This window comes from Suillus discolor (genome assembly GCF_016758755.1).
Source record: "Suillus discolor strain FC423 chromosome Unknown F5147scaffold_80, whole genome shotgun sequence".
In the NCBI taxonomy this organism is placed as follows: domain Eukaryota; kingdom Fungi; phylum Basidiomycota; class Agaricomycetes; order Boletales; family Suillaceae; genus Suillus; species Suillus discolor.
Window position 1 is genome coordinate 57269 of NW_024541327.1, and position 16761 is coordinate 74029.

The following is a 16761-nucleotide window of genomic DNA, read 5'->3' on the forward strand; positions in this document are numbered from 1 at the left end:
AAAAAATACAAAATTTACTAGGTGGATGATGCACGAGAGAGGAAACAAATGTGGCTAAGTTGATTAAGTAAGATTAAGTAAGTTGGGGTTTTCCTGATGAAACAGCAACAGGTTCTGTAGGTAAAAAATGCAGATATAATGACATTTCTGCTGATGAGTGTACAGGAAGAAGGGTACAACAACGTCAATAAAAGTATGGTATAGTATATTTTTTCACTGAGCACCGACAACCCTATGTCATGATAATCCGCTGCTCAAGCGTTGACATCGATGGGGGTGCAGCCAAGGTTGAAACGTTGACGAGACAGGTACGTTAGGGAGGATGGGTTTCTCTCACTTTTCCCCCTTGCTTTTATACATCCTCGCTCATTATTTTCCGGAATGTTATTAGGTGAGTATTTCCAGCCTTCAAAATTTGATCAACTGAATTGTTTGCAATGAATCAAATGAATGCTTCTCGTTGATGCTTGACAGGCCAAGTTGTGCATCATGTTCAATCATACGACCCGGAACGATCGAAGATATTTATGATATACCAGCTGTAAGCTTTGTCCATGGAACCTTTGACTCTTCCTTCGTCAAGATTTGAGTATGCAGGTTCACAATGCATCGACGTTCGTGAGTCGGCAATTACCAAATCGATTATAACTGGCAGAAGTAAGTTATTAACGATATCGAAGTATCTCGCCTGGTTGCACCACGTCATCAGCAATGCTCTTGAACATGATTCAATAAACATAAAGGCATTGACGTTAGCTGATGTTGAACGTAAGATGGACTAGTTCCAGATCAGAAGACAGACAGAGAGGAACGTTCAATGGGAATGTAGAGGCAATCTGCACTACCTTCAAGCTTTAGTTCAACTTGAAGGAGCAATTATGGCTGTCGACAAGGATCACGGTGCTTTGGAACGAATTGCCCTGCACCGGAAACTCTGAGCAAAGGCCAAAAGAACGTATTCCGGATAACATCTATGACGGACCGCAGCTCAAAACAATCCAGGCCTTCTCGTCACGTTGAGTAGCCGCGGTCATTTATGCTAATCATTACTTACCTTCTCCCGGTCGTAATATTTACGATTGCCTGAAACGGATTGAATGCGCTCTACGGAATCTTGTTCTCTGGCAGAAAGAAGTTTGATGGAAGCTCGCTTGATACATAGTATCATACAAGCCTGTCAAGCGGTTTGAACGTTGCTGAGAAGTGAAGCTGCGACCCGCGCTTAGGAAACCAAAAATGTGAGGTGGTCCCACAAAAACCAACAAGTAGAAACCAAAGATAACATCGATGAGCAGTCGAGTCTAGCACTACGGCCATTGGAAAAAGAAACGAGAGTGCTCGGCTTGAAGTTGTGCTTCGAGAACAGTTGTACTGATACTGACCCGCGCGGGAACATTAGCAATGATCGTGGTAGACTCCAAGTCGTCGAGTCAGAGTGTCCTGGGACTCTGTTGCCGAAAACGGTAGTTTGCTGATGTCAAAGGCATGTCTGAGAGGTGCATAGTTGTTGAGTTCGACAAGTAATACTGCTAGGTCAATTATCTTGTGTATGATTACAGTAGTTGTCGGAAATGAGCGTTGAATGTATGTTTCGGTGTGGCAGTGTTGCGTTAGTGGTGCGACAAGTTGCGGTAGTGATGCCTAAGCCCGAGTAGCTTTGCGTATATTTACATCTGTTTTAGTAGATTTCAAAATATGCCACATGCCTATCTGGATCTTGTCGAACGTTGTTGAAAATGGGACTAGATAGCTGTAAAATATGCAGGATCTAGGTGCGTTTTCATTGGGTACATCGTGCGCATACATACTTATATTTGATCTTCAACGTTGCAACTTTCAGCCCGTCGGTGTGAGGCTGCGCTGTGGACTGATCTGCACGCCCCTTGATAGTATCTTCGTGCGTCTTATCTTAGTCTGAACATTACCTATATATATTTCATGAAAATTTCATGCCAATTCCAATATACAAAGAGCTGTGAGTGGACCCATTTTTTCCTGATGTGCGTTGAGCAACTCTACAAATCACTGGTAACTCGCGCGCCAGTGTCAATAGCCATACTCCGCCGACGTGAAAGCAAAAATACGACTCACTACACAGAAAAACAACAGGATCTGCCATGCAGGTGAGTCATGTCATCAAGTCCGGGAAAATATTGATGCTCACGCATTGATTCCAACTGCATTCTGGATTGCCGCATTGTGAGTCAGAAGTGCAAACCCTGAAACACGTGTTTGCGCTAGCTGCGTCACCGGTAGTGGGCATGGCAGAGATTGATGATGCTAAAGCGACAATATTGACAGCGAGGACAAATGCAGAGGAGAAACGCATTGTTTGTGACTCGCCGTGTGTATGTGATCAGGTAATTCTGAAGGCAATAGGAGGAAGACGGCTGGGTTTTATATCGTTCTTGAATGGAATTCTTGTTACTACGTGGATGTGCCTCCAAATGAACGCATATCTACAATTAATGCCAGCACCGCGTGAAACCCCATGGATATCGCCAGCACTTGAAGAAGACGGTCTGTTGGCAGGTGTGGAACTGCTGGATATTTATTCGCATTTCCAACTAGACTCGTAACCAGTTATTTGAGATGGTTTGAGACTCTATGATTATGTAACGAGGTACGAGAGGTAGGTCTTTGCGCAAGCCTGAGTGTCGGAAGCAGTACGAACCTTTGCCTTCGTACTGCGACGACGCATCTTTCTCGTCTCAGTCGTCCTCAAACGACGTTATTCTTCCTCTTGTTCTTTTCCTCCTGTCAACAGCTCAATCACTCTTGCTAAAAAGACCTCCAAATTCGCCCGGCACATCATGCAACGCATCCCATCTGACCCAGCGTTAGAAGCACAACCATCAGCGGCTTACAGCGGTTGGCTCAATGCCGAATTCATTTACACACTTATCCTGCACGGCGTCACAGTCAGTCACAATCACGTAAGGTAGGTAGAATCCGCGCGGCTGCTACCTTCAAGTTAGTAGATTTCAAAAAGTCCAGTTTTCACTGGGTATCATATTGCATGCTTATCTGGATCTTGACGAGCGTTGTTGAAAGTGGGACTAGATAGCTGTAAAATATGCAGGATCTAGGTGCGTTTTTATTGGGTACATCGTGCGCATACATACTTATATTTGATCTTCAACTTTCAGCCCGTCTATACCACCGTCGGTGTGAGGCTGCGCTGTGGACTGATCTGCACGCCTCTTAATAGTATCTTCGTACGTCTTATCTTAGTCTAACATCACCTATATTTCATGCCAATTCCAATATACAAAGAACTGTAAGTGGACCCATTTTTTCCTGATGTGCGTTGAGCAACTCTACAAATCACTGGTAACTCGCGCGCCAGCGTCAACAGCCATACTCCGCCAATGTGAAAGCAAAAATACGACTCACTACGCAGAAAAACAACAGGCTCTGCCATGCAGGTGAGTCATGTCATCAATTCCGGGAAAATATTGATACTCACGCATTCATGCCAAATGCATACTGGATTGTCGCATTGTGAGTCAGAAGTGCAACCCTTGATACATTTGTGTGCGCTAGTTGGGTCACCGGTAGTGGGCATGGCAGAGATTGATGATGCTAAAGCAATCATGACAGCGAGGATAATTGCAGAGGAGAAACGCATTGTTTGTGATTCGTTCAGGTAGTTCTGAAGACGAAAGGAGTAAGACGGCTGGGTTTTATATTGTTCTTTGAAATTCAAATTCTTGTTGCGTGGATGTGCCTTCAAATGGATGCATATCTACAATTGATGCCAGCACCGCACGAAACCCCATGGATATCGCTGGCACTTGAAGAAGATTGGCAAGTGTGGAACTGCTGAATATTCGCATTTCCAACTAGCTGTTGATCATTGGAGTGTTGATGTCACGGGTTGGGATCAGCGAAGGCAACCGTTCCTTATGATCTCTGACTTCGACTATTTCCTTCATTGAATTGGCTAGAGACCCAAACCAGTTTCCTTTCGAGTGTCGATGTGTGCATGCATCAAATAAAAATGGGTATCAGCGGAGTAGACGTGGCTTATGCAAGTTACACAGGCCGGCTGGCTCCACTTGGAGGGGCGCCCAGAGCCCTTATCAAAAGTGCGTCACAACGATAGGTCAGGAGGTGGTCATGGTATCATTGTTTGCTCAGTTACCTCCATGTTATTGCGAACATACTTATTTCAGAGCCACAGTTGATGTCGAGATACATGTTGTACAAACACACCTTCGCCTGTAATTCATCGGCCAAATCGAAAGCATCAAGAAGGAAACAGTAACACATGCAACGGGTAAGTCGGTAACGCCCAACCCTAGTAGCTTAGTAATATGGGATCCTGCGCTAAAGAACGAGTAGAGTCGCCAGAGATGAAACACGTTTGAGTCCGACAAAAGCCCTCCACTAACGTGGGCCCGGGAGTGGGGAAAGTACGAGCGGAACTCACGGGGTTCAATAGGTGACGGACAATGGACATGCTCAGGCTCGCCTCCCCAGAGTGAATCTATCTCGATTCTTAAAAGTTCCACACCATTAGACCTCAGCCGACAAGATCTGTTGGCATATTGCATTTGAAGGCACAAGCACGTACGCAAGAATAATATTCACCTGTGACACCACTTGGGTCCATAACCATAAATCCCAAACAAACAACGCCACAGAGGACAACCAGAACAAGAGAAGACGACCAGGAAGATGAATAGGATGATGATGCAAGTCCTATTTCAACTCTGGTACGCTGTCAGTATTCCGTGAATGATAAGCACTGCGCAGGAAAGGACGAAGGCAAATAATCTCATTGACAAATTCTAGAGAAAGCCTACTACTCAAAGCCCATCTCCTGCACGTCTCTGAGATGCCTATTCGTGTATTTGTCTCTGCACATCTTGACGAAGCACACCTATCGTGACACCGTGAGCGCAGAGTTTTTCTGCCAAACTCGCTCAAAGAGATAACAACCTCCTTGGGAAGAATTTTCGCCCGAGGGTCCGGAGTGCGTGGAGATTGGGCATCTCTGGAGCAAGGTTTCGATAACGACGTGGCGTTACGCGAGAAGAGCGATAGGCAGTGGGTTATGGGAGACAAAGTCAGCCGTTTTGGCCAAGGGCGTCTTGAAAGATGCGGGGGCCATGATAAGCACACTTGGAATGGAGGGAGTAGTAAGCGGAGGTACTGATTCATGTTCAGCAGAAATTTCACCTCGCTTAAAGACTGAGAGCTTTCACGGGTCAATAGACCGGTAACTTGAGTTGCCATGACCGCACACCTTGCAGTTACAGATGCCAGGCAATGTAGATTCACATACCAATTACAGCTGCCAAGAAGCCGGCATACTGACACACTAAACAAACTTCCCAAGAAGTGACCGGTTGACCGGGCACCCAAGCTATCAAGGACGCCGAGATGCTGTGCACGTGTTGTCACACCTTATGCAGGCCGCCCTCGCTAGTCAATTCACATACTAGTCAGTCAGTGTCTGATTCTGCCAGGAAGTTGGGAGTTCCACATGAAGTTATGCAGGCGGAATTTTATATTACCGCAAGCATGAAAGGCGTTGGCACATTTTCAAGGCTGGGGAAGCATACACCTTGCCGGTTGAAGACCCACACTAGCGCAGTGGCCTCCAAATCCTAGTCACTAGTAGTGAGAAGTGCCAAATTCTTCGACAAAGCGGCGCCCCCGCCTGCTCTGATCATATCCCGCGGAACACATGTACTCATACACACCTCATATGTATCGGCACGGTCGTGGAATCGTGCTTCACACACCTTATGGCCAGAAGGCACAACAAATTGGGCTGCAAATGCGCTCAATAAGGGCCTTCGAGTGATGCATGTGAATGGTATATTCAAAAAAAAGTGGAGGGATTCCAGTGGGGATTGTGGGAGATACATTTTCGTTTGCGGGTTTCGTGGTAATTTGTTGAATATTCTGGTGGGGAGTTAGTTTCACTTTTTAATGAACAAGAATGCCGGAGATCCATGCCTTCAAGCTGACATGGGGGGGAAGACAGACACGTCTTTTGATGGATGTGAATTTCAAGTGCAACGCGGATTTAGGCTCCGTAGGTTATTATTTTCCCGGATTAGCTAATAGCTAAGCAGGTAGCCGGTACGGTGTGTAAGATATTAATATTTTATGTAACGTTGTCCCTCGGATTACCAAAGAAGTTAGAATGTACATAGTGCTACGATTCACAAATGGTACAAACGACGTCCACGGTGCCGCTTGAACCTAGTACACACTCATCGACATCGATGATAAAGATGCGAATCTTGTGATGATCATAGCTTCACAAGAATCAGATCCGAAAGTGGCACAGACTTATCTTATTCCACCGGTCATCAATATTTTCGCTTGTACTTCAGTATGCCGAGCGACACCATGAGTGGTGGAGCGCAGGTGTTAGCTCACATGTTGTAAACAAGGTCGACGATTTATCCAAGTAATAAGCTGATGTGCCTCTAGACGTAAATGACCTTAGGTCTAATAGCTGTCGGGTGCATTCTGCAAAAAATCCTGTGAGCCATAGTATGCGGAAGGAAGCTCGAATAGCCAAACAGTTAAGATCCAGAATGTCTGCGCAGCGTGTAGGACAGCTCTGTAGAGTGTATATGATGTGCAATGTTGATTCACGAATTGCTTCCGTTCTGTCTATATATTATGGGTAATACTACAGAAAGCTCTATTTGTACAAAACCTATCGAACTAAGAACTGTAAAACATAGTAAATGCGCCAAAACTGAGTACTGAACCTCAAACACCCCCACCACTCTTCTCAACAGGTATCCTCCTCCTCTGGACACCCTTCTTGCTCACAGCAGGTGCGACCGAAACGTCTTTCAAATCTCCACAGATCTGCAAAATCAAGGTTTGTGAGCATGAGCGCGAGATGACACGAATTGACACAACGAAGATGAAGTGGGAGATGGAATAAGAACGAACCTCGACAAATTCCTCAAAATCTACATCTCTCCCCTTTCCCTCAGGCAAATCAGGAAGCCCCGCCTCCCTTAAAACGTATCTGAAGTCCGACTCCCGCACACCCTCATAAGCATACCCAAGCCCCGCTACAGACTGCACGGCTTCTCGTATCATCGATACAGGCATCCTCATCTGATCCTGCGCCCCCAAACCAAAACCAGGCTTAGAATCGGAGCCAGAACCAGAATCGCCAGACACGCGCGCATACCGCCCAAACACCTCCCTCAGCACCTCAATCTCCCCCGGCTGAAACAACGCGCGCGAATACGTCGCCGCACCCGTTGAAGACGGGCGTAAAAGCGCGGGACAGAATCCAAACAGTGCACACACACGCCGCTGTACCTCTCCTATGCGTAACCAGCTTTCTCCCGACGAAGCTGTACCCACTTCGATCCGTCCACCCGCACCCATCCCGCGCAGCACCTCCTCTGCCTTCCTCGTTTCTTCCCTCCTCCGTCTCGTATCCCACCCCAGGGTATCGCCCATGACCTGTACAACTTCTGGTAGTGCACCGAGTGCTGCACGTGCGTCGACAAAACCTAGACGTGTGCGCCGTAGGAGCACATCGAGTGGTTTTTGTGCGTATTCATGCGTGAGCGCGTATGTGATTTCGGAGTGTGTGAAGGGATACGGGGCGGAGAGAGGGTGGTGTGGGTCCAAAGCGGCTGGCTGGGCCGTTGAGGAGAGGAGCGTCCATGCTTGTGAACCGTATGATGAGGAGAGGTGTTGTGCGACTTCTGGGTGGAGGCCGTACTGCAGTGCATGTCAGTAAGAGTAGTATTGGAAGGCAAAGGGCTGATACTCACGCGTTGAATCAGTCCGATGAACATGTTGCGATCCCACCCTTCGCTTCCAACAAGTCTTAGCTCCTGGGTCTGACACTTCCGAGCCTTTGCCTTCAGCCCGGGACACACTTCAATCGCTTCATCGACTGCTTCTTCCGCCATCGCACGATAGGTAGTCCACTTCCCACCTGCGATGGTCACCATTCCACCCTCATCAACCTTGACTACATGACTTCTAACCAACCCCTCCGTACTGCCCACCGCGCCAGATGAAATAAGCGGACGCAGTCCCGACCACGCCGAAAGCACATCCCCACGGCGCACCTTGATGTCCCCACTCAGATACCCACGCACCTCATCCATGACCCACTGGACTTCAGACTCCCGGGGGAGAATGTTATCACCGCTTAGATACGCGTCTTTTTCATCTTGGGGTTTGATATGCGCACGCATGTCGTAGGGCTCGTCGGTGGTACCTGCTACGACGCCGCCTTCCCATGGAAGGAAGAAGACGACGCGGCCGTCGCTTGTTGCAGGATCTAGGAGACCCATGCCTTTAGGGGCGTAGTAAGAAGGAAGGGCGATGTGTACGCCTGAGCTTGCGCGCACGATTGGTTTGTGTTTGGGAGAGGAGAGGGAGAGGAGTGAGTCGCTGTATGGGCCTGTGGCGTTGATGATCATCTGTTGGGGTGTTAGTTATTATCTAGGGCAGAATGACAGAACGCGCCTTGGCTTTAACGTCGAATTCGCCTCCGGCGATGTAGTCCTTGACGCGTGCGCCTGTGATAAGCCCTGTGGTAGGGTCTTTGTGGAGGGAGGTAACCCCGCAGTAGTTGGCAGCAGTTGCACCTGCTTTGATAGCTGTGAGGATGAGGGCGAGGTTCATGCGGGAGTCGTTGTGTTGGCCTGAGGGTGGTGAGAATGAAAATGGGGTGGAATAGAAATGAGGCGTACCGTCGTAGTAAACCACAGCACCGACGAGTCCGTCGCTCTTGAGCATCGGAAACTGTTCGAGGGCTTTGCCCTTGGACATGAGGTACGAGGATTCCATGTTTTCCTTGCCAGCAAGGAGGTCATAGAGCTTGCACCCCGACCAGTAGTACGGGACTTGCCAGTACCTGATTATTCGTCAGTGAAGGTGACAACTGGAGGGGTGAATAGATGGGGGAGTTGGATTTGGGTTGAGAACGAGATTGGAGACAATGACGCACTTATAAATGGGAAGCATAATAGGGAGCATATGACTCAAATAAGGAGCAGTCTGCAGGAACACCCTCCTTTCGCGCAGAGCCTCGCGAACGAGCTTGTACTGCTCGTAGTCAAGTTCGAGTATGGCTTTCTGGAGGTAGCGCACGCCACCATGGACAAGCTTCGTTGACTTAGGAAGACGTACCTTTGATAAACGTATGTAGTGAGGTTGCATGGAAGGAGGTGAATAGACTTACCACTAGCGAAATCTTCTCTCTCGACCAAGGCAACTCGTAGACCGCGACTTGCAGCATCGACAGCGACACCGGCACCAGTTGCACCTCCTCCTACGACCAATATATCAAACTGGGCATCGTCGTCTTCGCCCCGCTTTGGTTCAGTACTTCGCTTTAATGCGTCAATCATGATTGCACGGGGAGGCGGAGACCATGATGGTGGTGGGCGTCGAGATTCATGTGTTGTTTGTGGGTAGGCAGGACCGGAATTGAGGTAGAGGTATCCAGCGCCTGCTGCTGTTGCGGTAGATAGGGTAAGAAGGGTAAGTGTGCGCTGAGTTAGAGCGCGCAGCCGCGGAATCATCGATACTGTTAGAAATACAGCTTGAAGATCTAATTAGACAATTGGTGACGATGACTCAACGACTTGCAGTCCGAGTCTACCACGATCATTGCCAATGTTCCCGCGCGGGTCAGTATTACTACAACTGTCCTTGAAGCACAACTTCAAGCCGAGCACTCTCGTTTCGTTTTGGCCGTATTACTAGACTCGACTGGTCATCGATGTTATATATCTTTGGTTTCTGTTCGTTGGTTTTTTTTGGGACCACTTCACATTTTTGGTTTCCCAAGTGCGGGCCGCATCGTGTGACTCGTCGGCCCGCAGGGCCGCCGCAGCTTCACTCTCGGCATTGACACCTTGACCGCCGTCAGGCCTCCAGGCCTCTTGTATGATACTATGTATCAAGCGAGCCTCCATCAGGCTTCTTTCTGCTAGAGAACGAGATTCCGTAGAGCGCTTGAACATAGTCGGGATGCACAACTTGGCCTGTCAAGCATCAACGAGAAGCATTCATTTATGGACCGCGTATTTGTTGCGACTTGCTCACACACTGGAGGAGAAAAAATATGCGGTTCACGCTGAAGTAAAAATATTGTTGTCGGGCTATCATGACATATATCATAGATCACCGCGGTCTCATGAACAGAAGCAGAACAAATGTTTTTAGATCATTCTACTCAGCTAGCAATGACCTGGTCTCATGAATTGTGTGAAAAGGGGCAACGGATGTGCCAGACGTTCTTCCGTGTTTTGCAGGTCTTACCGCTGACGTCAGTCTAGTGTGTACGGAAGGAAGGAGCACCACTGGTAGCTTCTTGCAAGACACACGAAGACATGCCCGATGGGAAACAGAGAAAGGACGAGCAGCCTAAGGTTGCTCAGGAGATGCAATGACCATCTAAAATTGCGTCAAGGTGGTGATCACGGTGAGCAGGGTAGTACCGCTGCTGCTGCTGCTGCTACTGCTGCTGTCACTGCTAGTAGCAACAGCGAGGAGGGCGAGCGGAACGAGAGTGAGGATGCTAGCAATCATTTTGATGATAGAAGGTTAGTTGAGAACGGTACGTGAAATCCAATGCTGCGACAGCAGCGTCAGCGTGAGTTCCGAATCACACAAGACGTGCGACGAAATTCTGACCCAAGATTTGCAGTATGATCATACGCCGCACAGGCCCGGGAAGCCTTCTACGGCCTCGGCCTTGTCGACGTTCCAGTGATGGCGGACGCTGTTGTAGGTCTCAGCTCGGCACTTCCGAAGGCTGTTGTGCTCAACAGCAGCCACTTTGCTGCGAGGACAACTCATATGTAAGTACCACATCCACGAGCTTAGGATGCAACTAACGTACCTTTCTAGAATGGTCTCGTCAACCTTGGCTGAAGTCACTTGTGTATACCTCAAAATACTATATGACGCGCGGGTCTGTGAAAAGCCCGCGGTATACCGCGAACACCGTGCATACCCGCAGAACTGGCGGGTCGGTGTACACCCGTACCATGGCGGGTGCGGTGTGGCTTCAGCGACCCGCGGGTTCACCCGTGCTCAACCCTATCAAATCAATGCTTGAGCAGCAGATGTGACTTTGCGATTGTGTATATGACGCGTGCGCGTGAGGGACCCATCGTTGACTTTGAGGAATATATGAATCATAGGCCGGTGGAGCTTTCATTTGTGGACCGGTCACCGGTATAATGATCAACGAGTGCAGTTGAAAGCCGTGGTTCGTCGGGTCTCTTTGCCGAGCTAGGCTTGCCATATTGGAGTTATCGCCGGCTTTAGCATCTCTATTATGTTAGTTTTGTGTAGACAGGCTGAAAGTCAACGACCTTCTCTAAATGGTTATGGTCAACTCAATGACCGACCACCTGCAAGCTTTCTGACGCAACCTTTACACTAGTCGACCACTCGTACCAAAGCAACAGCCTGTGTGGAGTAATAATTAATACTCCGTCTATTCGGTTTCAAGCCACTCGCTCTGTGCATGCACCTGCTTGATGTCTGAACTTTCCTTTGCAGAATTCTCGCAATCATTTTCTCCACCAACCCTCGTGCCGACTCTGAATGCGCTCCTCGCCGGCCTATCTCTCCCGTTCGTGCTCAGTTCCCCGACGGACTTAGCACCTTCTCTACTCCTTGCAATCCTGGAGTCCGTACTCGAGTCCCGCCTCCCTATCCCATCTTCAATACGCGCCTCTCGCTCATCTCTTGCAAAAGTAGAAGCGATGAAGGTTTTTCTCGGCGTACTCGAGTGCGACGTCCTCCCAGCAGACGAGGACATCGGTCTCGCAGACCTTGATCCACGGAGACTAGCAGATGGATGTTGGGAAGAGACAGTTTTTGTCGGTGAGCTGCTTTGTTGGCTTGGGAGGAAACGAGGGATTGTGGAGGAATTGGTCGGTGATGATAGCGAGGGCGAGATAGATCTCACAACTTCGACGCTGTTGCGTCCAGAACCTTCCTATAATATGGAACTGTCGCATATCACAGACATCCCGCGACATCCACGCGTTGCTTCTCCTTCCACGCGGTCTACTGCCACCATGAGCGCGCAGACCGATCTATCCATGCATAACGCCTCACATACGGAGTCTGACACGAGCATGGCAGATTCTGAACTCTCGGATCGTACAGAGACGCAGCCACTCCACGACAGTGGTATATATCACCAACCACATTGCATTCACGAGGTTGACGACCCATCATATTTCCTTGAACGCGATGTATCTTATGCATCCAATATCGATGATTCGATGGATGGATTAGATCCTGACTGCTCTACCCAATCAACCTCCTCAGGAGAACAGCCCCCAACTCCTACACCTCAGCCCATCCGTCTGAAAGGCTGGATTGGCGTTGTCGATTCTGAACTTGAGATGAAAGCTTTCGCAGCGAACAAGTGTAATACAAGCACGCCTGTCAAGCCCAAAAGTCGATGGCGGAGTTCTGGTCTTTATCCCGGAGGAAGTGGGAATTCTACCCCTCACATGCCTATAACGTCGATGCGCATTCCGGCCAGTGCACCTCCGGCACGGACCCGGGTCGACGACTTCTCTATGGACCAGGACTTTGGGCCATCACCCTCCCTCTTTGGGGCGCTGTCGTCATCGACACACATGCGGAAGACAGATTATTGTTCTCCCACAGAACGCACGGTTGCACTTTTGAACGAGCGAGCGAAACTCCTCAGTGAGCTCGCTAATCTGCGTAGGATCAGACAAGCCAGTCGATAACGGGCAAGGGGAAATGCCATGTTTGTCCAGCGTACTCTCGATTTGTTAGGATTTCTGGTCAGTTTGATTTACTTATTCGAGGTTCTTGGCTTGGCTGTCAGTTGTCTTGGTTCTTTGTATAGCTCGCTCCATAATTCAAATTATTATTTAATTACATTGTTTACTCATGTTGAATTCCAAGGATTACGGCAGATACCAACTCCCGAATGGGAAGTCAGCGGCCTTGAAGATCGCAGAGGTAGCAGATAAGCACGGAGCCGGGAGCAAAAGTTCTAGTAAGAATCCGGGCTACACGGCAATGATGTGATGAACGTAAGAGTGATCAGCCTAGACTGATCATTCTAATTCATTGTAAGTATAGTAGAAGTGGAAGCTAACTGGAGGGGGTAAAAGAATCGCCTTGCAAGGATGCTACTGGCGGTGGGAAGACTCGATGAGGCACGTTTCAAAATTCAAGGCAAGGCACCCAATTGTAATTACTAAACCCTTTATAGACGAAGGAAGATAGTCGAGACTCGAGACTAACTTGTACAGCCGCAATTCGCCCGCGATGATCGTGCGCACTGCGCACGGATCCACACATTGCCAATCGGTTTTTTATACCACATTTCTAACTCCGTGTCTCTAGACTCCAACTAATTTCATCGAATGGCTGGAGATCGCAAGGGATTGTACCGGTGCAATGTGTCTTTGCAATCTCCCTCTAGCTGAAGGCTTAATGGGTAGATAGCCCTCAATCGCTCGGAGACCAAGGTTCCCAGCCCTGGCGTACAGATTGTCAGTACTGTCAGCGTCAGTATCCTGACAATCCCTGAATGTCAAAATCGAAACAAGCTCTGTTGCGAACGAAGATAGACCGCACGGGGACAGACGGGGACCTGTGGAGTACAAGATAAGTATGATAGGATCAAGCCCGAGGAGCCCGGCCTAATCAATTTAAAGTGGACATTGGAGTCTCAGATATCGAATGATCAAAAAGGGGTGCAGACCTGAAAATGCGGGGTGCCAATCCGGTGACAGCTTCCGGCGCGGAAAGATCTGCTAAATGAAGCGAGTTTTGGAAGTTCTGGCTGCGTATGTGCGAACTTGGCGGGAGATATCGCCGTTGGTGGCGAGGGCCTGCTGAGCTTGAAAACGCTATGGACAATTATCCATGTGCATGTGCGTGATTATCTGTCCAATGGCACATATGTACCACGCAGTCCGAGGACAGTCGGGTGCTATTCAAGGCATATCTGCAGATTCGACTACTAAAATACGCACCATCATAGTCGTCCATTCCACATTTCAGACCATGACATTGATCCAGTCACGGTAGCTATCACCCCTTTACCATACAGGAAAGAGAACATTCTTCCATTCATGATTGCATCGGAGACAGCAGGCTTAGGTGCTTGCACTACTTCTAGCCTTAAAAAGGTCAAGTAGTCATATGTAGCCATGTACCTCCATTAATATTGCTCTCAAGTTAGTCTGGTCACATCGGGTCGATGTCGACATGCGGAAGTCTTGACAAGAAGCTGGTACTAAGTTTGACCAAAGTCTGTTTTCATCCAGGGAATGATGATTCGAGTCTGTTTCATCTGAATTCAACAGCCTTCGTCGTAACTGTTTCGTCACCGAGCTTCCTGTCATTCCCACTGTCGTAGTTATCTGAAAACGCAGACTCCGCCATAAGAGAACTGGTGAACAGATGAGAAAGTTATTTAAAGTAGTGTATAGTGGAGCATTGCAACAATCTTCATATGTCTGCTGACTGTTTTCACATCATGGGGAATATTCGGCCTTATCGAAGAAAGAGCACGCTAGCCTAATTATGGCGTTGTTAGCTAGATCCTTTCGAGTTTGGATGTAAACACAGTCACATGAACTTTAATACGGACTGATACTGAGAGGGTCAGGTTGCAACGTACTAAAGTGAAATGACGTACTCCTAGTGATGCGGACGTACAGTATGCTAAAACACGGATGCTGGAGCGCACACAATCATTGCTTGCCACTCGCTTTTAGACTATACGGGTACAATATCATTATATCGTGGCCATCAGAATCCAACGTTCATATATATCTAAATAAAAATTAGAGCTGATTGCAAAATTATGAACAGCGTCTCGGAAATGTCCCTAGTAGGTAGGACCCCGGAGCACATGAGACCAGGATACTGCCTTTGGACTTACTTTCCTCACCGTGTTCCCCAACCCAGAAATACCTCAGTGGGAGGTATGTATACATAAATCACTCGACAGAAAGCAACAGCAGAGCCAAAGTCGGGGAAGTGAAGTCAAAGGGGTCACTGAGAAGAAACGATACACTTTTGACTGGTCCTGAGCTGTAAATGAAGTGAACCTTGATCCAATTTTCGAACATCAGTTTCCGAATCGAGGAATCAACGTCCTTTCATCTTTCGCAGCTTCAACACCGAATATCAGCATTTCCGGGTCCGACGCTGTCTCGGCAATGAAGATGGCACGTCATTTTTCGAGAGTGCAAGTAGAGATAACCTTGATTGTAGCTTGTCAGTATGCAGGGTGTATGTACAGATACGCACCATGGCCGCCGTGCTCGTAATTCCCGCTGTAGCTCATATCTTGACATGGCAGATACTTGCGACAGAATGTGCGCATCGATGCAAGACAAGTATGCGAACTTTTTAAGTCTAGGAAGACTCGATGTGCGTGGCCGCCGTGGTGGTATGTTGAAGTGCTCCGAGTAGTATGTGAAAGCTTAATGTTTACGGGGTCCTAATTCGGACCGCAAGTTCAACTTTTGGGTTTTCGCATAATTTTGCAATCAGGTGCAGAGAAATAAACATGACCGTACGCGTGATACCGATGCCATTAATCGGTAACGGGAATAGATAGGAGAGGTATATATTTCCCACGACTCCGGACTCGTAATTCTATATCGAAAGGACCACACGCTGTCACCAAGACCCGTATGTTGTTCGAGCTTAAGAGTTTATTGAGATTAAAATATCGGCTTCACAGCCCAGATAGTAACTATAGAAAATTTAGTTGTAATCTTCACTCACGCTGTCCGTTAGAATGCCAAAACCACAAGTCGGAGAATTTTCTCATTATCGACCCACGCTGTCATCTCATCTCATCTAATCTCATCTCATACAAACTTGCACACCGAGCCTCTATCATGTTATTTTCCAGTCTACCCAAGTCCCTCTTCAATAGATTATTGTATTGTATTTCTTTTAGAATATTTAATAAAATGAGGTACGAGCAAGCGATGACCCTTCTTCAGGAACCAGATAGAAGGTAACGATATGTCTCATGACAGAAACTGTCGATCCTTATCAAATTCTTATTAAGTTGCGTCTATAATCGCACCCTTAGTCACCGGGAAATTCCCTCGGTCACTTGATCGTCATTCAGAACCATCCGAAGCCTGTCCAACTTCCTCAGCCCATTCTTCCAACCGTTAACACGGACAACTCCCTCGTCACACTTCAAACAGCCCTGTCACAAACTTACTACTCTTTCATCTTGGAGCGCTGTATAGCCTACTCACGTCATGCTGATCAAAGTCAAAACAATGCTCTGCAGCTGCTGATGCCAATGTCATAGTACCTGTTAGATTCAAACAAGACAAGTAGCACGGCGTTTCAGAGTTACTAATTATGTAACGCATCTTCGGAATAGGACATTCTGTCAAGGAATGGGAGAGACCGCGGAGGTCATCACAGGTTGGTCCCCTTCCTCTTCGTCCAATGTGAATATAGCAGCTGTCTCTTCTCAATCCACTCACTCGGATGTCCTTTCCCAAGCATTTCATACTCAAACTTTGCACCATTTGACCTATCCACTCTATTTTAAACTTTAGGTCCTGCGACTACCCCGGCAACTCAGCCTGTACCTAGCACCGTACCCTCTACTATTTAACAGGCAGACCTACTGCCTTTCATCCCTACAACTCGTCGAGCACCCTTGTTCTACTTTGCAAAGGTGATTAGCTTCATTCAACCCATCTTCCTATTTTATTGACCCGCTTCTTACAA

General features: G+C 48.0%; 4 protein-coding genes across 4 annotated transcripts; 1 reads left to right on the forward strand and 3 right to left on the reverse strand.

The window, feature by feature from the left end:
- Positions 1–732: 732 nt before the first annotated feature.
- Positions 733–1584, reverse strand: F5147DRAFT_719783 (uncharacterized protein). The gene is made up of 4 exons (XM_041438780.1): positions 1171–1584; positions 1109–1121; positions 1055–1083; positions 733–1004 (listed from the first exon to the last, which is right to left on the reverse strand). The coding sequence occupies exons 1-4, from the start codon at positions 1315–1317 to the stop codon at positions 972–974; spliced, it is 222 nt and encodes a 73-aa protein (XP_041287444.1). The 5' UTR covers positions 1318–1584; the 3' UTR covers positions 733–971.
- Positions 1585–1755: 171 nt separating this feature from the next.
- On the reverse strand, positions 1756–2348 carry F5147DRAFT_719788 (uncharacterized protein). Its single transcript, XM_041438781.1, is given in 6 exon segments — positions 1756–1772; positions 1794–1796; positions 1810–1813; positions 1838–1897; positions 2045–2123; positions 2209–2348. The coding sequence occupies 2 exon segments, from the start codon at positions 2327–2329 to the stop codon at positions 2047–2049; spliced, it is 198 nt and encodes a 65-aa protein (XP_041287445.1). The 5' UTR covers positions 2330–2348; the 3' UTR covers positions 1756–1772; positions 1794–1796; positions 1810–1813; positions 1838–1897; positions 2045–2046.
- A 4267-nt stretch (positions 2349–6615) lies between these two features.
- F5147DRAFT_719801 (DAO-domain-containing protein) lies at positions 6616–9600 on the reverse strand. Its single transcript, XM_041438782.1, has 7 exons — positions 9228–9600; positions 8969–9150; positions 8712–8875; positions 8485–8663; positions 7779–8438; positions 6934–7725; positions 6616–6846 (listed from the first exon to the last, which is right to left on the reverse strand). Exons 1-7 carry the CDS (start codon positions 9543–9545, stop codon positions 6745–6747), a joined length of 2397 nt encoding a protein of 798 aa, XP_041287446.1. The 5' UTR covers positions 9546–9600; the 3' UTR covers positions 6616–6744.
- A 1655-nt stretch (positions 9601–11255) lies between these two features.
- On the forward strand, positions 11256–12952 carry F5147DRAFT_719807 (uncharacterized protein). The gene has a single exon (XM_041438783.1). The coding sequence runs from the start codon at positions 11517–11519 to the stop codon at positions 12750–12752; it is 1236 nt and encodes a 411-aa protein (XP_041287447.1). The 5' UTR covers positions 11256–11516; the 3' UTR covers positions 12753–12952.
- Positions 12953–16761: the final 3809 nt, after the last annotated feature.

Bases quoted from the DNA above. Each gene is read 5' to 3' on its own strand.
- F5147DRAFT_719783 (XM_041438780.1), bottom strand. From the start codon at position 1,317: ATGGCCGTAGTGCTAGACTCGACTGCTCATCGATGTTATCTTTGGTTT. The intron at 1,005-1,054 runs GTAAGTAATGAT...CGTGACGAGAAG, and splicing joins AATATTACGACCGGGAGAAG to GCCTGGATTGTTTTGAGCTG.
- F5147DRAFT_719788 (XM_041438781.1), bottom strand. From the start codon at position 2,329: ATGCGTTTCTCCTCTGCATTTGTCCTCGCTGTCAATATTGTCGCTTTA. The intron at 2,124-2,208 runs CTGACTCACAAT...GACATGACTCAC, and splicing joins GTGTTTCAGGGTTTGCACTT to CTGCATGGCAGATCCTGTTG.
- F5147DRAFT_719801 (XM_041438782.1), bottom strand. From the start codon at position 9,545: ATGATTCCGCGGCTGCGCGCTCTAACTCAGCGCACACTTACCCTTCTT. The intron at 8,439-8,484 runs GCGCGTTCTGTC...ACACCCCAACAG, and splicing joins AATTCGACGTTAAAGCCAAG to ATGATCATCAACGCCACAGG. The intron at 7,726-7,778 runs GTGAGTATCAGC...CATGCACTGCAG, and splicing joins TCATCGGACTGATTCAACGC to TACGGCCTCCACCCAGAAGT.
- F5147DRAFT_719807 (XM_041438783.1), top strand. From the start codon at position 11,517: ATGTCTGAACTTTCCTTTGCAGAATTCTCGCAATCATTTTCTCCACCA.